The sequence below is a fragment of the Plectropomus leopardus genome, chromosome 17 (genome assembly GCF_026936395.1).
Source record: "Plectropomus leopardus strain MGB_pleo_1.0 chromosome 17, ASM2693639v1, whole genome shotgun sequence".
Lineage (NCBI taxonomy): Eukaryota > Metazoa > Chordata > Actinopteri > Perciformes > Serranidae > Plectropomus > Plectropomus leopardus.
The window spans coordinates 30,903,732-30,927,049 of record NC_142192.1 but is presented as its reverse complement, the minus strand read 5'-3'; the positions used below and the strand labels follow the sequence as shown (position 1 = coordinate 30,927,049).

The 23,318-nt window shown below is 38.8% G+C and overlaps 1 protein-coding gene across 1 annotated transcript in view; it reads left to right on the top strand.

The window, feature by feature from the left end:
* Nucleotides 1-21,910, top strand: part of dbpa (D site albumin promoter binding protein a) — a 40,352-nt gene extending 18,442 nt beyond the window's left edge. The window contains exons 5-6 of the mRNA XM_088090036.1: nt 12,911-13,164; nt 17,030-21,910. Coding sequence (XP_087946162.1) covers nt 12,911-13,164; nt 17,030-17,245 — 470 coding nt within the window. The 3' untranslated portion in view covers nt 17,246-21,910. The remainder of the gene's footprint in view (nt 1-12,910; nt 13,165-17,029) is intronic.
* The last annotated feature ends 1,408 nt before the right edge of the window (nt 21,911-23,318 follow it).

Sequence of the window (23,318 nt, the reverse complement as noted above, 5' to 3'; positions counted from 1 at the left end):
TTTTCGTTCACATTAGGTTGTATTCCAGGCAATTAGAAACAAACATATTTAGTTAAACTTCAATGGAAACACTTTTTTTTTTTGCTTTCATGGGTCACATGATGCTTTGGCTATGCACTTGTCGGTTGGTGCAATATAACCTCTTGTAGCGCCTGCTGCATCATGCCTGAGAGAGCCTGGAAAGCCACTCATGCGCGTTGCACGTGGGCGCAGCCAGTGCCCTCTGGCTGTCCTCCAGCGTATGATAACGCCACCGCTTCTGTCCGGACACGTTCCCATGTTACGCTGTCCAGCCGCGTTCCGATTGAATGTGAACGGTAACTTTTGGCGTCACCCTCATTCGCTGAAAGCACTGACAGAACTGCGCTGTTTGACGAGTTCTGAGGGACGTTCAAAGTTCAAAGGCTCTACAAGGTATTAGTCATCGTCTCAAACGCCGTCTGTTGAACAATTGTGATCATCGCGACCAATTTGAAGCCGGCTGGAAATCTGTCAGAGCGGCACAGCGAGTTAAACATGCTCGTAGATTCGTCAGGCTAGCAGACCGCAGAAGGCCCCGACCAAAAACAAGCAAAATTCGGTTTGCAAATGGAGCTGATCTTTGCTTGGCGTTAGTGCAGATTACTTTTTGATGTGCACAGAGTTGTAACAGCTTGTCTCAGGATTTGATTAACTGCTTTGTGGTGTTTTGGCATCTGATGGAATCTGCCATCTCAAACTGGCTTTACTGGATCGCACGTCATCATCACACTGGTACCTGAAACTTTACTATTTTTAGTCTCAACACCTGATTAGGACTGTTTGTTTTTTTTACAGCCACCAGGACTGCCTGATTAAGACTGTGGAGGTGCGATGATGGTTGATAGAAACCGACATCATGCATCAATGTCAGGCGCTTTGACCTCCACAGGTCACGTCACTCTTCTCAAGACTTTGCTCCTGACGGAGGACGGTTGTTGTACGCACAAGTTGTTCCTCGTCATGAGAAACATGAACATCATGGCGTTCTCTGAGTTTGAACAAATAATATTAACCCTTTGAAACCTGGGCAAACTGGCTTTATTCATTTATTTTTTCCAAAATATGGGAATAAGGAAGAAATGACCAGTAAATAAGCAAGAAATTAGTAAAAAGTAGTAGAAAATTACCTGACAATTAGCAAAAAAAGACAAGCAAACAATAAACAAAACAAAACAAACTGAAAAGTAAAAAAACATCTATCAAATATTTTTAAATATATATTTATAAAAGTTGTGTAAGTTCTCTGGACATTTTCCCTGAATTAAAAAAAGAAAAAAAATCTAAATCTACCAGTTTTTTGGGATATTGTGTAACATTTCTTATCAAGTTACTTACTGTCTTTTCTCTCATATTTTTTAGAGAAATCTTTCTCGGTGTTTGAGGTTTTAAATACTTGAGAAAGGCGTCTGAATGCAGCACAAGAAAAGTGATGTTGCTTTAGGTTTCGGAGGGTTAATGCTGTTGTTTTGACAGTGAGGACAGGCTCGCTCAGCACAGATCTTGAGTTTGAAATCATCCTAAGTTTTTTTTGTTGTGTTTTTTCTGATAATACAGCAGTAGAGTGCATGCTTGGGCTGCAATGACTCTACAGTAAATCCAGTAAAGTGTTTTAAATGTTTGTAAGCGGAGACGCTCTGCTGTGTGTTAGCAGTGATTTGCATATTTGTGGAGAGTAGTGTCAGAGTTACAGCCTGAATCCATCACCTGCATGAACAAACGCAGCTATAGATAAACATGCAAAGTCCCTCACTATGCAGGGGTCCAGTCATGTCATGTGCTCCGGGTTTGATAATCTGAAGCGACTATCGGCAGAGTGCGAGCTGTGATTGGGAAACCTGAGCGCGAGGGAGGAGGTCACTACTATCTCCACACTGTGGTGACATAACTCGCAGTCAGTGTGTTGACACAAGGAGCGAGACTCCCGGGGTGTGTCACCTGGGCTGGATTGTCTCTGCTGTGTTTGTGTGTTCGTTGGTGTTCTGGCACACTCGTGAAGGTGCACGTGCCCGGCTGTGTGTTTGTTTGTGTGTGTGTGTGTGCGTGTGTGTGTGTGTGTGTGTGTGTGTGTGTGTGTGTGTGTGTGTGTGTGAAGGCGAGTCAGAGCCTGCTGCCTCTGTGTGTGCGTGTGTCCATGTGTGCTGTTCAGCGTCTGGCAGTGAAACTGAAACTGAGACATAAAACAGATGTTTAAGAGAAAGAAGAGAAAAATGATACCTGATTTAAAATGATCAATGTGTTCTCACAGCAAAAGCAGAGTAAAAGCAGCTTGATTTTCATTTAACACTGATTACATTTTTATTTTGTTCTTTGACACTAATCAAAAGTTAATGTACTTTGATTTTGAAATTAATGTGTTCGTGCTTCTTTAGTAGCAACATTTTTAAAAGATACAAATTATTCTATGCGAACTAAATTAAAACAAAATCAATAGTTAAAAAAAAGACAACAGTTCAGTGTGTAAAATAAAGGGGCGACTGTTGAGGTGAGGATTGCGGATTTTAACTTGCTGAAAATTTTCCCATTTAGAAAACTCTCAGTTTTTATCATTGCGGAGGTTATTAGCGTGAGCTGAATTATCCACAGAGGTCTCTTTCAAACTGGACCTGTAAGTACAGAAAAACTAAACTCAGTTTGAAAAAGAAACTTTAAAAACAATTTGTAAAATCAAATCTATTAAAAATATCCAAAACCATGATTAGTGTCAGTGAAATCAGTGTTTTGGTAGACAGATGATTAACCGGCAACTTTTTTGGTTAAAATTTCAACATTTGTTTTTTGTTTTTTTTTTACAGCTTCTTAAGTCTGCGAATATTTTACTTTTCTTTTCTTTTCTTTTCTTTTCTTTTCTTTTCTTTTCTTTTCCTGGTTTATATAATTTTAAAAGTAATATTTTGAAGGATTTTTGATGAGCTAAAAGAAATCATCAAAAACATAAATCAGTGATAAAAATCATTTTGAGCTGCAGCCCTGAAGGAGAACGTGTGTGTAGCCAGCTTTCCTCCATATTGTTTGTACGTCTAATTAAAGGATCATATAGCTGCTGCTGTGGAGGAAGGCTCTGCTGTGCTGAAGTTAGAGAGGAAGAGGCCAAACATGGCTGCGGCGGCGACGGCGGCGAGGAGTGTGAGGAGTGTTTACGTTACAGGGTGGGGAGCCCTCTTTATGTAACACACTTCCTATATCACATTCCATGTGTGTATTGAATTTCCAGAGCATGTTTTTGTGTTTGGTGCAAACAGCTGCTGGCAGAGCTCGGGTCATCTGCATGTCGTCCACGCAGAGTCTCAACAGGAAATGAAACGCCGCTCTGACTCTTTGTCTGATTACTAATGCTGATGGCAGTACTAATACTGCTGCTGAGGGCACTGAGTGTACAGGTCACGCCGCTACTACTATTACTGCTACTACTGCTGTTACTACTACTGTTTAGACTACAAGTAGTACTAGTACTAGTAGTATTCCTGCTTCCAGGAATACTGCACCACTGGTGCCGCTGCTACAACTACTATCAGTACAACTACTAACACTATTACAATATTTTTTTTTACCTCTTCTCATACTACTCATGCTGTGGCAACTACTTCTAGGACCAACTAGTTACTGTTAGTACTAGTACTAAGTGCTAATACTACTGCTCACTAAAACCACTGCTAGTACTGTTATTACCGTCCGTGAGACTGCTCCTGATACTAGTACTGTAAGCACTACTGTTATATATGTACTCTATTAGAGCTGTATGACTAAAACCACAAAGTTACTCTTTCTGCCATTAGTACTGCTACTACTACTACTGTTATCAGTACTACTTTTCACTATCATTAAAGCTTTTAATACTGCTGTTACTGTCTTAAGCACAACTACTACAGGTACTAATACTACTGTTATTACTGTCAGTGATAGTGCCTCTAGTACTACAAGTACTGAATTTACCTTTTCTACCATGAGCACTACTACTACTGCTGCTGTTAGTATCATAAGCACTACTACTATTACTACTACTACGCTTTCAGTTATTGTAATGTCTGAAAATATTTATGTTAAATATTATTTCACACTATTTGTACACATAATACTGAGCAGTGTTTGAGTTGGACATAATTCAGCATTGTGAAATGACAACAACAACAACTGCACTTGTGTTGTGTTTGATGACTAAATATTAGGATGTGTCATCCCGTTTGTTCTTGTTGTACCTGCTCTGATGTCTGAATCGCATCTTTTGCCGTCCACTCATTTCTGTTCTATTTTAGAAAACTGATGGGAAAAACAGTTTGAAATATAAAAATGACGGTCCTAGCATCAGTGTTACCTCAGCAGGGTGGGTGTTTGTTATTTTAAGTTGACAGTGAGGAAAGACAAAAAGGATGATGACATATTTCTTTGACCATAACAATATGGGGGAACCCAACAAAAAAATATTTAATAGAAAATCTTTTTCAACTATTTGATCACAATAACTCTTTAACCACAAAAACCAAACTGCTGTAAAGCACTTAAACTTTGATGAAAACTTACTGAAGATGATAACAACAGACTGGAAAACCACTGGAAAAGTAAAAGAGTCTCAATTACTGTATTCACAATAGAAGTTAATTGTTACCTCTCTCCTTGTATAATTTGCATAATTACTATTGTCCCAGTAATTGCATTGTTTCCCTTTATTACATAAGAAGCCACTGAAACAGGAAAAAGACTTAACCAGATTTAAAGGGAAACGCCTCATCCTGCTTTAGGATGATGATGAATATGAGGAAGTTCAGTGTATTTAAGGAGGCTTCTGTGCTATAATTAAAGATACTTTTACACTTTGAAATGTCTAAAAATGACTACATCAGAGTATATATTATGTTGACTTGTGTATTTACATCATACCAAACATTTCCAACAATATTAAAACCCAGAGAAATCTGTAATTTTGTTCAAGAACAGGTATTGCTTCATTTGTTCACCTGTCAGTAGTGTCATGCGTTAGGGTTTTGGCCTATAGCTGAAAAACATTGACCTTTTATCCAGTTTTAAGTCAAATTTTTATCTGCACTTTCTAGTGCAGAATGTCTTGATCCGAATGTCTTGTCTTTGTCTTGATGTCTTGATCTTAAGTTTTCAGAGAAACAAGTTGAGCAAACTTTAGTGTTAGCTCAGCTCCAGCCTCTGCTGTGCCAAAAAGCATTGGAAAAACACTGACTTTTATTGTGGAACTGCTTTATTCAGTGTTTTCACCGGTTTAAATCACCATGTCTGTTTGTTTTGGCGAGTAAGAGACCTCTGTGCATAATTCAGCTCCTGGTAAAAACCTCCTGAGAATTTGGATCTTAGGTTATCAGAGAAATGCATGGGGAGGGCGAGCAGCCTCTCCGCCTCGAGCTGAATAGCATCGGAATAACACTGATTTTTAACATGAAACTGTTTTATTCAGTGTTTGTACTGGTATAAGTCACTCATTTGTTTTTTTTGGAGACAAAGAGACATCTGAGGATAAATCAGCTACCGCTAAAAACCTTCCAAACCATAAACACTGAAGTTATTGTAACAGAGAGAAACTGATTGTGATGACAACATAGCTCCATCTTTTCTTTTTGTTGTGACTGAGTGTCCTCTGATAGCAGAAAATTTCACGTTTAAATCGAGTTTCACCTCGCTTCGCCTACTTCCACTTCAGTTTTTTGGGGGTTCCTACATTTCCCATGATGCCTTTCCACTGCCCCTCAGAGAGCAGCAGTGAGTTTTTTGCATTCAGCTGTTGGTTTCATGTGTGGGCGGATCAAGTGAAAGCATAGATGGATCAAGCGAGCGATTAGTCAAGAGGAAGAGTTGCTCACCTGACTCTCAAACCTCAACCTGTCTATTTTCTGCCTCTGTGGGCGTCTCTGCCCACTGCCGCTGATTTCTCCCTGTGTGCTCTGCGAACACTAGAATGGCTCAGGAGAGATCAGTTTTTAACATTTTCCTCTTCTTTTTTTTAAACAAAAGTTTCCAAAGGAGGGCTGGAAAAGTTCTCCGTGTCCTAAAGTTACAAGACGTCGTCCAAATTCATCAGCATGCTTCTGTCGGCTCCATGTGAGGATCAACGCTTCACATCCTGAGGCGAATCCTGTGATGGAGATTTGAGATGATACTGCAGCCGTTTTAAAATGAAGGATTTCAACCAGGATTTCTCGACTTGACAAGAATGTGAATAAGAAATGATGGCTTTAATTCTAAAAACGTGGAGTCCTTGAATTTCCCCAAACAAGACCTTCAAAGACCTTGAAAAGTCTTGAAAGTTAATGCAGGAACTTTAGTGTTGCACTTCTGGCAGAAACACTGGATTCAGTGTGATGATGTTGGAAAAGGTTCCAGTTAACCCTTTGAAACCTGGAGCGACATCTCTGTTCTTGTGCTGCTTTCAGATGCCTTTCACAAGTATTTAACCCTTTGACATCTGAGCAAATTGGTGCGATTTCTTTCAAAAACATGGGGGAAAAAATGAGTAACTTTGTATCATATTTATAATTATCATAATTACATATTTTAAATTATGTTAATAATTATTATACAGTTTTTTGCCTTTCTTAATGAATTATTCATGTATTCATTTTTTTATTTTTATTTTTTTTACCAATTTTTAGGTAATTTCCTTGTATGTTTAACTTATTTCTTTCTAATTTTCATTTCCTTTTTTTGTAGCTCATTGACTTCGTCAAATGTTTTCAAAAGAAATCAAGTCAATCTGCTCAGGTTTCAAAGGGTTAAGTAGAAAAAAATAATTGTGTTGCTTTAATCCAAAAATATTATTAAACCCAAGGCTTTCAGTGAACTTCACAGCCTGATGGACAGAGAGACGGAGAAAAGCAGAGATTGACAGGCAGAGCGACAGGCGGAAAAAGAAAAACACATAATCTCAGCTAAATTAATGAAAGCAGAGAGAGGATCCGAGAGTCAGCGGCTGCTTCGTCCAAATGGCTCCCGCTCACAGACAGGAAATGAAGCCAGGCGAAGCTGCGCTTGGCGGCTGTTTACCCGGCAGCAGCGGGAGCTGTGTTCTTGGATCAGTTTCAACTTTTTGCCCAAAATGGTTGTTATTAGGACGGGGCTTTGGACAGACTTATCCAGGATCAGCCCCCTCCAGCTGCCACCGAGTCAGATCAAGCCAGCAGCAGTTCATGTGATGGAGTCGCTGCTTCACGGACAAACAGATGGACCAGAGGATGTATAGATGGATAAAGAGAGGGATATATAGTGCATTGCATTATGGGTTGTAAACAGCAGAGGGTCATGATGATTTTTTTAAAATGTGCACAAACGTGTACAGTTTGTATGTAGCAACTTCAGATGAATCTATTCATGTGGCATTTTGTCAATGATTTGATCCATAAAATGCTACAGCGACTTATCGGAGCATCGAAAATCCAAAGACGCTCAATTTACAAATTTAACTAGAGAAAAGCAGCAAATAGTCTCAAGTTGGAAATGAGCCGATGATCCAATTTGCAATTGAATATGTTTTTTAAAAGCCACCAAGATTGAGGCAAAGTGTATTCAGACAGAAAAAAATGTCATTAAGAGTGCAAGATGAATAGATTATTTACAGATGATGCTAATGTATAAAGAGCTATTGAGTTCAATGTAACAATAGGGCCTTGTGTCTAAAAACGCAGTTATACATAAGCATACATAAAAAAGGACATGTTCTTAATATTAATTTCAAAAACCTTGTAAAAATTCAGTTGAGTGCCGGACTATAAATAATTTACAAGCAGTATACAAACATGCACTTTAATGTAGTTGGATGCAAACAAAAGGGTATTTTAAAATGTTTATAATGTACATAATTTCTGCTTTGAAGACATATTTTGTATTAATACGACTGTGTTTCGCCTGAGTTTGGTAATTTGGCTGTTGCCATCTTGTTTTTTTGCAGCCAGAAGAGGGTAGGGATAACCTTATTGCTAGCGGCTAGCTGTGTTAGTACAGTTCATTTATATTCTATGATTAATTGTGATAATATTAATGCTAATTTGCTATTTTGTGCGATTCAAAAATAGGCTTAAAACCTTTAAAACAAAATGTGCTTGCAGGGAAAACTGAATATCTAACTTCTTAGAGGGTCTTTTAGTAAAACTAAATGCTGAACAAGAGTTTTTTTCATGACCAAAACTTTACTTTCAAATACTGTAAACACGCTTATTTCTGCAGTAATGTTGGGCATTTTAACACGGGGGTCGATAGAGCCTCACTCACTTTAGGTGGGTCAAGTGGCCATTAGAGGAACTGCACCTTATTTTTCAGCACCGGAGGTTGACGTTTGGTATCACTATATTGTTATTTATAATCTTATGGAAGAGTTCTAGTCACAACAATACTTAAATTAACACTTATATCTTCCTACGACTACATTACAGAGTGTTTAAAACTATATATTGTTTGTTATATGATGCCTGCAGCTGCTGTTACCCTTTATTTTATTCTTTTTTGTACGATTTATCCTTTGTTCATGGTTATTTGTTGCTCTCCTGCCTCCATCTTTTCCTCTGAGCCCTCATATTCAGAGCTGATGTTGTTTCACATGTAAACTTAATAAGTTTGTTTACAGTAATTTTCCCACTGGTGTTCTGTACACTCAGAGTTTGGTCGAGAAAGGATGTTGATGGTTTATCCTGTATTTATGTCTTGAAGTGGACAGTTTGGACCAGTTTGTTTGGAGGATGCAGAATTCAGTCATTTAGTTCATTTAGAAGCAAACAGAAGCATTTGAATGCTGGTGGCAGCTGATAATGACATATCTGGAAATTAAAGCCCCCTCTAAGAGAAGAGGAACCAGGTTTTGACTCTTCGGCCAAAATGTCAAAACTCTCCAGGACGTCAGGTTGCCAAGACTCTGATTAATCAACAAGCTTCTGTATTTGGGAGTCCATGTGCATTTTGTTTACAGGCCCCGGTTTGATTGCAACTGGGCACTCGGAGCCCAAAATAACCAAATATACAAAAAAAAGTTTTCCACTCTTCGGCTTGCACCAAAGAAAACTGACTATTAAGGATAATAACTGCAGGGCAGGATGATGCTTTCATGTCACACATGGAGCTTATGTAAATCTGAGACTGTCCTCCAAAATACAACCACAAAAGTCGTTTGCAAAAGCAGCTTATAAGAAATTTTTGTTTAGTTTTAGGTGGCGAACTCTAGTGGTCGTAGAGTTCAAACACAGGACTCCCACATGAAAGACCAGGGTTTGTTGGATCCATCTACCCCCTCCTGCCCACTCTGTAGGGACCTACGCGCTCTTTATATTACGTTATTACCGGCAACGTTTCAACCTGCAGCATTCAGCAGCGTATCATGCTGCCACTGCAGTTGTCTCCTGGCTGTCTTGCAGTGTGTAATAATATTGCGTATTATGCAGACTCAAAAGGTGGCTTTTGGTGTCGGGAGCTTATGCCAATAGCAGTGCAAAAGCGGCGTTATTTGACGACTTCAGAATGAGAACAGGCTGGCTTAAGATTATGAACCCCAAATTGCTACCAGTGCTTGGTATTGTGCGTGAATGTTAGACCGATGAGCAGCTGGCACCTTGTATGGTAACCTCAGCCATCAGCGTATGAATGTGTGTGTGAGTGGGTGACAAGAAGTGTAAAAGTGCTTTGAGTGCAAGTCCATATACCAGAGATTCTCCAAATGTGGAAAAGTGTAGACGAATGTCTGTTTTCATAAGCGGATCAGAATCACTGCATTGAAATGATTTACAGTTGATGTAAACATCTTTATAAGAGGATTTTATCTCAGTTCGACATGAGTTTGAACTGGAAAACCACCGCTCACAAAGTTTATATAGTCAGAATTTCCCACTCTTGTACCAGCTCTGCTCGCTCAGTGTGGAGTCAAGTGTTTTCAGCTGGGTTTCGGAGAAGGGCTGGGGGGGTGCACGACCATGCACTTCCCCTCAGATGGTCCTATCCCACCCCCCGCCCGCCGTGGAGCCTCAGCCCGATTTCTCCGAGCCTGCAGAGGATTCGGTTGTGGTTTTGTGGTTGATGCTCATAATAAAATGACTGACAGCTCGCAGCAGCAGTCAAGTAGCAAATCAGTGGTGCTGCTCCGACTGACATTTCCAGGTTCACAAAACGCTCCGGTTTCACAAAATCTCTTTCTGTTTCTGTGATTCGATACCAAAGCTTCTTCATGGCAAAATGAAGATTAATGCTGAATCTTTAAAATCTGTCATTAATGAGAGGGATTTTTTTTTATCTCTGCTCTCTGCTGGTAAAAATAACTTTCAAATCAAGTTACGTAAACACGTCCTTTTTCTGTTTAATTTTGCAAAAGTATCTGAAATGTTTCCACTACTGTTTTAGTCGATATTGGTCACCAGCTCTGCAGTTATTTATAATCTGTGGCTCGGAGCCTGGAGCTCCAAAAAAGCGTCTTACAAATGCTGCCACAGTGCAGATCTGACTGCTGCTGGATGATTGCTCAACTAACACTTGTATTCCAGAGAGGAAACGTTCTTAAAAATCTATTTTTTTCCTCTCCAGGTATCCGAAATGGAAAATAATTGTGTGATTAGCAGCTGGTGTGGAGATACGGCTGAAAATAGACTCACTATTCTTTGCATTCAGAAAAGAAAATGCATAATAGCTGCAGGGGAAAAGCATTAAGGAGGAGTTTCACATTCACTGCCAGCATCCAAGAATTTATTTTATTCCTGATCCATTTTATTTGATTTTATTTCATTCCATAACATTGATTTGCAACACACACATGAAATAAACTAAAGCTGCTGAAATCGAATCGGGGGGGGGTCGACCGCCACAGCAGCAACCAACAAATACTATGTTATCTTTCAGCAAAGCTTTATTAAATGTAAAACGGGCACAAGGAATGTGATTTCCTATCAGATTTTCTTTCATTTCCTTGCTGGGGTTCAGATACAATCATTCAGTTTCTGGATTCAGTGAAACAAGCTGATTTTTTTCTCACAAGAGCACCCACAAAGGGTTAAACAAAATCCTGATCTTTCCTGCTTGTTATAAATCCAGCTTGATGTGAACCCGCTGCCCCGCTCAGCGTCTCTGGCTCGATACCGTCACCTGGTGGTGAGTCGGCGTCACTGAAACAGCAGCATGAAGCTTGAAGCTTGTTTGAACATTTTTAAGTGAAAATATGAAGAGTAACAGCAGCTTGTTATTAAATCTGCAAGAAACTATAAGAAAAAGAAATATTGATGGTCTTTATGGAGGAAAAAAAACATGGTTTCATCCTCCCTTGCTTTGAATTAAATTTGAACATTTTGTCCACTATCTATACAGTAATCCTCTTTATGGTCAACTCTTCTCAGAAGGCCTCAGTTTTGGCTCGTTGCTCTCTGGATTAAACAGCATATCACTCTGCAGCCAGCGGCCTCAACACGAAACCCTCATACTGCAGAGATGTGTAGGATTTTGGAAACCAAAATCAATAAAATTGCCCTTTATATTATTATTTAGCTGTTTTTTTCTTGTTTGCTTCCCTCGCTTGTACAGATTTTGTACCTGGTTGCTACCTGTTTACAAAGCTCTGACCTCACCTGAGCGCAGTGGGTGTACGCGTCCATAAACAGCCCAAACACACAAAAAAAAGGAAAAAAAAATCAGAAAGCAGAAAAATACACCTCCTCCCACTTCTAGTGGGTCGTAAGTGATGACTGAGAGAGATCACTTCTGTATAAGTCTATACACCGTTTTGTAAAGTAAATCCTGTATTGTATACCTTTAATGTCCAGAGTTCGAGCTCAATGAGTATTGTCTCACCTTCAGAGAGTTAGCTTTTAGCCTTTAGCTCTGCTGCTCTCTGACATGTGACCGTCCTCAGGGAGGGCAGATGTGCTCTAATCTGCAGATAAAACTCGATGATGATGATTGAACAGCTAAAATGAGAAATGAAGCCAGTCCTTCTGATTTCGAACGCACCGTCGAGCTGATTTTCTTTCAATTTATGTGCCGTTTTATTGGACTGGCGATCACAAATTACACTATTAACAAAGTCTCGTGCATAGATTAATCAGAATAATCAGCAGGCTAAAGAGATCAAATGACCTCTGCTTCCAATGCCTGTACTTGAGCTTGACCTCTGACCTTTCACTGACCTTCTGCCAATCAGCGGCAGCTTTGCAGACGTGTCGTAAATCTCAACACCCACATCTGGTGCTGTCGAAATGATCTCTGTGAGCATAAATATACAAGTAGCTTCAGGCTCTGAAAACCTTCAGCAGCTCCTAGTGGACATATCGAGAAAGACACGGCTGCAAAAACGAGGAATAATGTAATGGTGTGTGTCTGTTTCCAAACTGAAGTGATGCAGGAAAAACATGTAAACTGTATATCAGTGATACTCAGCTTAAGGACTGCAGGCCACATCTGGCCCCCAATAGGCTGCTGGATGGCCCCCCAAACATTTGTTAATTCACAGTGAAAATAAAGTGATTCACACAGAGAATTGTTTTTGTCCCTTTATGTTAAAACATAAGCTGCCACAGTGCATAAAACAGCATCAAAACAGAGAGGGAGAGATAGAGCTTGTTTATCAAAAAAAGTGCCAGTGGAGGATCCCCCGCACCCACTACAGAGGTCCTAGCTAAACCCTGTGATGTCAGAAAATCATAGAAATGTCCTAAAATCTTAAAAAAGGTCCAAAAAACCTGTCCTGAAATCCTGGGAATGTCCCGAATTCCTAGAAACATTCTGAAATCCGAGAAATGTCCTAAAATCCTAGAAACGTGATAAATCCTAAAAAAGTGCTAAAATCCGAGAAACATCCTGACATCCTTGAAACATCCTAAAATCATTGTCAGGTGCTAAAGTGTTAAAGTGGTTAAAATTTCAAATAATGTCGTTGTCTTTTTAACAAACCGACTTGTCCTCTCTGTCTCCCTCCCAGGCGGTCAGGCGGTGCCTCAGGACCAGTCACCCACCTCCACTTGCCCCCCAGGACCCTCTGGACCTCCAGTGGCCGCCAACGGCAACAGTGACATCATGGTGAACTTTGACCCCGACCCTGCGGACCTGGCTCTGTCCAGCGTGCCGGGCCAGGAGGCGTTTGACCCTCGGCGGCACCGCTTCTCGGACGAGGAGCTGAAACCTCAGCCGATGATCAAGAAGGCCCGCAAGATGCTGGTCCCCAATGAGCAGAAGGTACTACGTCTCCCACAATTCTTAGCTGTTGCACAGACCAGCTTCTGACTAGTTTAATGTGACTTTTTTCCTCCTAAATGCAAGCATGCAAACAGCTCCTGATTCTCATTTAAAAAATTATAAACTAAATGAATTTTTACAGTTTTGATGGTGACTTGTGAGATACGTGTTTTTGATGGCCGATGAGCGGATTTATTGCCTTTTAGTTTTTACACTAATACTTATGAATAATTATAGAAAATCAGATTCTAGTTTCAAACTTCAATATACTTGAAATTGGACTGTTTTTTTCAATAATTTAAACTCAGTACTTCCATAGCACTTTAATTTGCAGCATTTAGGAACTTTTGTCTCAAACCTGGAAAAACATGCATCAGGTCATTTTTGTGTGTAACCTGATATTATTTTCTTAAAAGAAGAGAAAAAATCTGGCATTAGAATAAAAATCAACTTAAATTGTATGTATATTTATATGTATATATATATATATAGCATGTAACATCAAATCAAGTTTAATTTGACACACACCTCAAATTAGTTTGATTTCTTTTAAAAACTTAAGGAGTAACTTCACCAGACATGGCCTAAAATCTAGCAAGAGATTACTCAAAAAGTTTTAAGAAAATCACCTGAAAATAAGTGAGAAAAAAATGATAAAAGAAAAAAAAAAAAGACCCCCCAAAGAGCTGAAAACTTTTATTTAAAAACAAATAATCATTTCCTCGTAATCTTTTTTCAGCGTCTTGCAAATGCCAAGTTGATCAGGGACTTTTTACCCATGTTTCTTTCTTTTTTTTTTTTTTAAACCCAATTTGCTCCAGTTTCACAGAGTTAATGTGGAAAAAAAGCTAAAGGCGCATGATGAGAGTCCTTAAAACACCCTGTCCTCAGTTTATTGCACAATACGTGACGCTCTGATCAATGGCTTCCATAGTTGAGTGCAGAGCAGCTGTAGCTCCTGAGGCATTTGTAATTTGTGGCGAGATGAAGGTGCTCACCTCGTGTTCAGTCGTAGAGGGTTTTATAAATCATGTGCTCGCAGGTTGTTTTGAAAAATTATCTCTGACCAAAAGTTAAAGCTGCAGCTGGGATTGCTCTGCAGCTCCTCTTAAATGAGATTTTAGATTTAGCTCTTTGTTTTAATACCGAGCCTCCGCTGGAGAGTAAGAAAATATAGCTGCGATCAAAACATGCTATAAGATATTCCAGGGTCACAACATTAAGGGGAATTGTTTTTTTTTCATAAACTGATTAAAAAAACAAATAATCTCAAAATGTTGATAAGACAACACTTTTTAATATGTTGCATAAGGAGAATGATTTTGCTGAGTAATGATTTTAAAGACCCCGTCCACTGAAAATTACCTTTTTGTTAACATGTCCATAAAGTGTTATTTTATGTGCTATATCATGAGATAAATTAGCAAAACTAGAAATGTCCTTAAATCCAGGAAACATTCTAAAATCCTAGAAACGTCCTTGAAAACTAAAAAAACAGTAAAAACAGTTTCTAATAAATAATAAATACAGTAACTTTTGATCAACCCACATCAATTTCAAGCTCAAAAAATACATCTTGTACAACATTGTTGCTTAACTCTTTTAAACCTGAGCAAACTGGTTTGTTTTCTTTCATAAACATGGAAACAAGGTGACAAGCACTTAACGAGAAGTTAAAAATTAAAAATTAGCAAGAAATTAGTAAAAAGTTAAAGGAAATTACCTGAAAAAAAAGGGTCTAAAAAGGTTTTAAACTAAACATTTGTCCATTTTTTTTCAGAATTTAATAATATTTTCTGGTATTTTTTTGTCATCTTTAACTAAATTTTAGCATTTTGCAGGATATGTCTTGCCAAGTTGCCCTTTTTTTATTATTTTCTTTTTTTTATTTTATTTTTTTAGAATATCTAAAAATATTTTCTGGTCTTTTTTTTTTTACCACCTATCACTTCATTTTAGCATTTTTCAGGATATTTTTTGTAATCATTGTAATTTTTTACACTTTTTTTGTAGAAAACAAAATAATGTGTTCACGTTTCAGAGGTTTAAATGCTCGTGTAAGGCATCTGAAGGAGCATAAGAAAACTGATGACAGTCCAGGTGTTTTAGGGTTAAGTCCCACCCACTTTCAGTTTAAGTCACTCCCACTTTTGGTGTTGGCCCCGTGTATTGCAAATACCTATGAAATAATAGTAATAATGGTGTACTCGCTCGTCCCTGTAATTAAATGCTTGGAGATGAACTTAAGCTTTGCCAGCAGTAAACAGATCGTGTTAAAGGCTCTCTGAGGATTCACTGTGAACTCTTTGGTCCTGCAGAGATCCCACCACATCCTCCAGATAAAGATCTGTCAATTTGAACTCCCATTTTGCTCTCGAGGTCCAAAAGTTTAACACAACAATCTTGTTGGTTTCCAGTCTTCCTCTCATGAGACCCTCATCGGCCAACAAATTTCTCTCATGCCCCAAAAAAACAACACTTTGTGAGGCTGCTGGGCGTTTATTCACTCAGCTGAGCCGCTCAGCAGCTGCATTCAGAAAGATTTATTAAGACAATTTCCACTTATTATACTAATTATTCTCCAACCTCACTTTTGATTCCCATTTAAGGTGTTACAAGTTATTGAATATCATCAAGTTCAGCATGTGATGTGTAGGTGTTTTGCAGACCATTTGATTGCTTTGAAGCTTCGGTGTCTGTCTCTTTATGTGTCTCTTTATGTGTCTCTGTGAGCTTTTCGCTGTTTGTTAACATTGTTGTGAGAGCTGATGTGTAGTTTAACCCTCTGAAACCAAAGGGACCAAAATACATATAATTTTTGTGCAGTGTCAAATACCCTCACTCATACTGCTCTTCAAAAAACATCACACATTAGTATGATTTAATTTTTTTATTGAGTTATTTTTTTAACCAACATCAGTCCTAATCATAAATATCAAATATTAATTCATTTCCAGAATTTTAAACCTTTAAATGCCAGTTTTTTGTCATGATGCCACTATGTTTTGAGATTTAAAAACAAAACACAAATTAATCTGAATTAAAATTAATTGTTTCTAATATACTGCATGCAAAATAGATTTTTTAAATTATTATTATCACAGACTGGGATATGTCAGTTATCTGCAGCAACATTGACTGTGACTGTGCACCTGGTGGAAAAAGCATGTAATTTCTTCATATGCCAAATATGGTAAAACTGACGTCATCCGTTGGAAATAGTCAAAATGACAAACTCTGAGGCAAAAGCCCAGAATGACACCCAGAAACAATACAAAGCATGTTTTTTTTTGCTTTGATGACTGTTGATCAAAACTTGCAGTTTAAATGGGTTTCAATGGCTCTTTTTTTTTTTTTTTTTTTTTTTGCTGGTAACAATATGAATGTAACAATCTAGTCTCCACGGTGTATTTCAGGCTAATTGTTGGAGCTGAGCTGGAAATTCCAAGATTAAACAAAAATACATAATCTTGCCAAAATTCCAGTTTACCAGTGACATATTTATTAGATTTTATTGAGTTATGATGGCAGCATCAGAACATTTCTACATGTCTACAAACACAGACTGCCTTAATTTTTTAATCATCCAATCAGCTGAGACTCACGATCACCTTAAACTGCTTTGCGTCATCAGCCAGTCTTTTATTGCGGTCCAGTAAATCGCATAGTTTACATGTTCCATAGTTGCAAATATTCAACTGTCGCTCCCCCTCCTCCTCCCCCTCTTCCTTTCCTGTCACCCTTTCTCTCTCATCACACATCTGACCCTCATAACTCATCCCACGCTCTCCTCTTTTTGTGTTTCTCTCTCCCCTCCACCTTCCTCCCCACACACCACAACATGCCACACCGGCGCCGACGACAGGACGAGAAGTACTGGAGCCGGCGCGTCAAGAACAACGAGGCGGCGAAGCGCTCACGGGACGCCCGGCGGCTGAAGGAGAACCAGATCTCTGTGCGCGCCGCCTTCCTGGAGCGGGAGAACGCCGCCCTTCGTCAGGAGGTCGCCGACATGAGGAAAGAGCTGGGCCGTTGCAGGAACATCATCAACAAGTACGAGAGTCGACACGGAGACTTGTGAGGCGGAGGAAGGAAGACGACGACGAAGGAGGACGGGACGGGAGGGGGAGGAGAAAAATGAGAAAAAAGGGTACAAGGCAAACCCAACAACGGCAGCACTTTAGTTGAAGTGGCGAGGGGGGAGGCCGACGTAGATCTGCAGTAAGCGCTGTGCGACACCGAGCGCAAACACGAAAAAAGTGTGTGCACGCTGTGCGTCAGGATGTCGTGGCGGGAAAAGCACAGCGACGCCGTCTTTTACCAGTTTGACTCTCTTTGTACATGCTGCTTCGCCGAATCCACTCAACGTACTGTATCACCGTGTGTCACCTCGGCAGCTTTACATCACCCTCGGTGCTGTGCTTACGCCCGGTGTCGCACGGCATTTTTGCAGGTAGTGCGTCCCAGCCGCTGCTCCGGCCAGTTCAAACAGGGTGTTGAATTCACATTATGCCAGTGAAATCTCACTTTTTAAGCTCAAGGCACGGATACAAGCCAGGAGAGGTCAGACGTGTAAGTTTTTTCTATAAATAGGACAAAAACAAAACATGTATATTTTTGAAGTGGGCAGGAAGGAGAGACTAGTCCAGCAAGGAGGAAGAGACGGCGGAAGAGGTGCAGGGTTTTCGTCCATAACGCAAAGAGATTTTGACATAGGATTATTGTATATTTTTCTATTAGCAGAGATAGTCTGGAGGAGGATTTTGGAGATAATCTTTTGTATATTTTATATATGGGGCGGGGAGGGGCTGTTAGCTGGACAGTCACGGGGCCACACAACGCTTTTCCTCCCAGCTGTTTATCGCTAAACAACAGATTATCTATTTTCGATTTCACTGAGCTGGTTAGTCCGGAGGCGAAACAGAGAATGTATCAAGGTTGAATCAGGTATTTCACATGGTGTGAGACGAGGCGGGGTATCTTAGTAACGATTGTTTTTTGCGCGGAGGAGGGGGCGTTTCGGAGGAAGACGGTGAAACAAAAATTGTATAGTTTTAAGAAATTTTTGTGTTCGTTTTGTTTTTCTTTGTGGGCTCGTTCATGATTTGTTATCTTCTATTTGATTCCGTGTCTGATTTAGAAATAATCGCAGGGCTTTTATTTTTTTGAAGGTGAAGGAGGAAAAAGAGAGAGGAGGTAATTATAGCCATCAGAACAGCTGGATGTGAGCAGATGTTGGAGAATAAATAAGGTGGAGAATTCGCTGGCAGGTTTGCATTTAGTTTGGTGTCTCGCTCACACACACACACACACACAAACGCGCACACGACTCGACTCGACAGACAATTTGTTAACGATAACAGAACATGGTTGCAGTCTTTCTCTCTCTGTTTACTCCTTGATTTGTCTAGGGCGTGCAAAAATGAAATACTAACTGGTTTAGGGTTGATTTGCCCAGATTGAACAGTGACTGAAACCTTCAGCATGCAGACACACGACAAACACACACGGTCCTCACCCAGGTTTTAACCCTTATTGTTGTTGTTGATGTTGTTATGGACTTCTATGGTGCTGATCTGATCTGATCCTTCACCTGACACACACACACACACGAAAATCATAATCACACACAAACACTACCACCATCTCAAACACAGTACTGAACTGCCTATACCCTTTCTTTGTCTTTTATTCCTTCTTTTTAGTTCATTTTTTCTTTCTTTTGTTGCATATTGTATCGATAAATCGTATATAGATTTACACACACTTGTCTATACCTCTCCTTTAAACTTTACCCAATGAGAAATGAGAAATGCACCCTACTGCTACTGTACCATACAACTGTACTATTGAATATTAAACTATTCTCTCACTAGATATATATATATATATGTATATGATATATGCTTGAATTATGTGATTATAGTTGTAATATACATAATTGAATATATTACAGAAAATCCCATCTGAATCATTTTGTCAGTTTATTTCTCAGGTGTTTTTGTCTGAGTATTAAATACACGTATTAAAAAAACAACAAAAAAACACGAAAAAAGTCTTTGGATCACAGAATTTGTGGTTTGGTTTTGGGGGGAAATTTCTATTTGATTTTTATTGTAAAGCGATTCAGAGCTGTTGGTTTTATCGTTATAGATCTGTTCTACCCTCTGTTCGGTTTACTACTAACTCACTGTGGGACAGACGCTTTCTCCTAAAAACAACTGACCGTTCGCTAAGCCCCGCCCCCCTTAGTTACTGTTGCTATGCTCATCCAGCCTTCCATTCTAGAATTCAATGTATCCATTTCACTATGGCAACAGTGGCACAGTTTATTAGCTTTAGCTAGCTAACTAACAAATTCCTGTATCCTACACCACTTCTTTTTTATACATTCATTACTCCCCACATAAAAGTGAAAGATAAATTGTGATTTTGGACAATTACGAAAATTAAATTTGTGGCTAATTTTTTATTTTGATTTTAGAAACATTTTGACAAAAGCCACATGTAGTTTTTTTGTTGGTAAAATGTTGATTTTTCATGCTGAAATGACTTAATGTTAGCTAGCTAGCTGACATTAAGGCTTTGTTCGAAACCACATACTAACACACTATTTGTTGGCTACTAATAATGACCTAACACGTGTTTGTTCCAGCTATATTGTATGTGGATTTTGTGTACATGAGAAATAACCAGATGTATCCTTAGATTAGCTAGAATTTCTTAGTATGAGCGGTGAGTTTATTGGAAACAGTCAAGCTCCGCAAATTAACTGTAGAAATCATCAAAACTAAAATATTTTAATTTTGTTTTAACCAGTTAAATATGGTAGCTTGGTCAGCGGCCACTGGCATCTTATACCGGCACACCCTTTAGCATCAAGGCACCCATCTGTGAAAATGTCACGTTCAGATCAACTGAAGAAGCATAAAGAGCGAAAGAGTCCAAAAAGAGGGAAGGGAGGATGGGTCGGTCAAAAAAGAAACACAGGACTTTCACCCAGAAGACTGCTGTTTGTTTCCTGTGTGAAGTAATTTTAACCCAAAGCATGATTTTTTTTCTAAACCAAATAATTTTGTTGCCATAACCTGAAGTAGTTTTAGTGTCAAAAGCTACATTTCCTGTAAACACAGCAGAAACTGACACTGTAGGGGTGCCTGGAGCGCCGTCGTTTAACCAAGGAGCTGTAGGCCATTTGATGAGTTTGTAGTGAAAACGTTTTGGCAAAAGTGTTGTAATTATGCATTTGATGGCTATACACATTACATCATGCAAATGTAATACTGTGTAATGATGCAGAGGCAAATGACGGTCACTAATTAAACTAACTAATTAAGGTAGCTAATTAGGCTAACTAATTGAGCTAGCGTAATTCTGGAAAAACACTGTCTGCTACTGATTTATAATGTTAAACCGATACATAGCAGTTAGCACTGGTTTTGCAATGACTTAAATGCAGAGGATTTAACGATTTTAAAATAGGGCTTTACCTAAAGTTACACATTTTCCATCAGATAATATAGTTATGATATGCTCACTCTTGGCTTTAGCAGTAACAATTTCTTTATGTCATTAGCCATGCAAGCTAATATTAGTATTCTATAAGAGCAGACTTTTGTGTTTTTGGTTTTGGAAAAAATTTAAAAGAACCCTTTAATTACATAACATTGCCCAATGCACATCTTTCGTATGCTAAGAAATCCAAAGCCCTGTTATGGTCGCTAAGCTAGAGACAATCACATTAATGGGGAGGGGTTTAGTGAACGGTTAATTTAGACCTATCTTGTCTTTATTAAGAGATGGCGACTAATTCTTTATTTAAAAAAGAAACTAAAGTTCTTGTATTCAGGCATAGTTACTAGTATTATAGTTGCTGTTGTTGTTGTTGATATTTCTTTTCAGTCTTTCTTCAGGGGAAGCTGTGATTTTATTCTCAGCTAAATCCCCTTTTGATTCCCAAGAAAAACTTACACTTGATTTTCCACGAGCCTGTTTGCTGCCGGCACCATCCACAGATACTTTGCTGAATCCCAGGTGTATTATGGGAGCTGTAGTTCTATCCTTGATATATATATATATATATATATATATATATATATATATATATATATATATATATATATATATATATATATATAAATATATATATACAGTATATGTATATATTTTTTTCTTATTCTTGGTCTCTTCTTTTCCGGGAATATGTTTAAATCTGTTCCACAGACACAAACTTTTGAATTTAAATCCCTGGAAGAAAAGTCTCAGAGCTTCTTATGCTTCGGTCTGTCGATGGAAGCAGAAAGCCATGTGTTTTCTTTTTCTTTTTGATATCTGGGATTTTTGGATTTCTTCACAGACATTTCAGAAACTTTTTGACAGTGCTATTTTTCTATGTAACTGTGTTGTTGAGCGTGTTACAACTTTTTCTGGTGGGTGTTTGAGACCCACTCTTCATGTGGTGGCAGTGACAGTTTGCTGCCATACAGCATTGCGGGTAATATTGACAACAATAATACTGATGATGATAACAATAATGTACACAGCCTTGTTATTTCTCCTTCAATTTTGTGGATTCTCAGCTAACTTCTCCATGTTGTGAATGACTGTTATGAACTACAAGTCCCATGAGCGCAACACTACCCCGACTCCTCACCAGTATTGTGTGCTGTCCACGGGGATGATGGCATATGTGGTCTGGCTTTATTCCCTCCAAACACCAATAAAGGCTTATCCTTACTCACCGAAAGCGCTTTTCTGGTGTCTTGCTGTGTGATCTGAAAGTGTGCGCAAACAAGGCAGCAACCACCACACTTTTGAAGCTAATATTTCATTACCTGCTGTTCCTTTAATAGCCACTAGAGGCTTGCTCTAAATATAGTCGATACGTCAGTGAGAGACCCTTGCAACATATAATACAAATACAAAAGGATAAACACTAAAAAATAGATTCTAAATTACTCTAACGTGTGTTTCGATATTTTAAAAAAATGCTCCATTAACAAGATATTATGACCCAAATTTGGCACTTAAAAATACAGGTCATTATTGTCAACAAATGTTTTGCTTTTTCTTATTTTCTGTCATAACGCTACAATGTCAGATCTGCTCCAGGTATGCTATACTCCAAGTGTTTACATTGGATTACAGATGCTTTTATCAGTGCCTCTGAACACAGCCATATCCTGTGTGCAAGTACACTGCTACATGAAGCTACATGCTAATGTCAGGGAAATGTGAAATTTTGGTTGTTGTTGTTCATTTATGTCTGACATTGGATCTTATTCCTGCTTGAACATGTTTTGTTATATTTAGAAGCTTTCTTCGTGACTTGTTCCAAACATGGATGACTTTAGTGCTGCACATCTTGTACTTACTCAACACTTTTTTCTACCCTGGTCTTGTGTTGTTTTCTTCCTTTCCTCTATTTTCTTTGTTTTCTCAACTTTCTTCTAGGAATTTATGCAGTTTGACTTCTGGGTCGAAGCCTGACAGGGATTATGGAGCATGTCCATCATGTTTGGCTGAGGTGTACGTATATATTGAAGAGAAAATTGACCCCCAACTGCATTATTTAGATGTGTTAGTCTGACTTCAAGATGCATTTTAAAAGTCTGGGGGAGGGTTAAAGAAAGAGGCACTAAAACAGAGCATTTCAGAAGACAGATTATGGCTACAAGTGTTCCACAAACAGGACAGGGTAGTCAGAGAGGACTGACCGTAGGGCTAATGCTGCATTTATGTGATGTGGGAGTGTCATAGTTTCCAATTTGGGAAGTCGTTGTTCCGACTTTTGCCCGCCATGCTTTAGCATTCAAGAGATATATCATTTTTTAACTGTTGACACTGTTTTCATGCTTTCTGCCATTTCTGCTGAAATCTCATGCAAACATCACAATTCTGCAACTTGGGTGTTGTTGAAATTTCCCACTTACGACTCTGGAGAGCAGTTCATGAACTCGTAACTTGTAAATATATTTCGAGGAGCATGTGAAGGCGTCATAAAACAATGACGATTTTGGTGTTATAGTGAAATTAGTTTAAAATTAATAAAAATATAGGAGCTTCATAGGTGTATTGACTGATATCTCGGCCTGTCACAGTCAGTCGTCATCATTGCTGCTTATGTGTTTCTTTCTCAGCTCCATCCAGGTTGC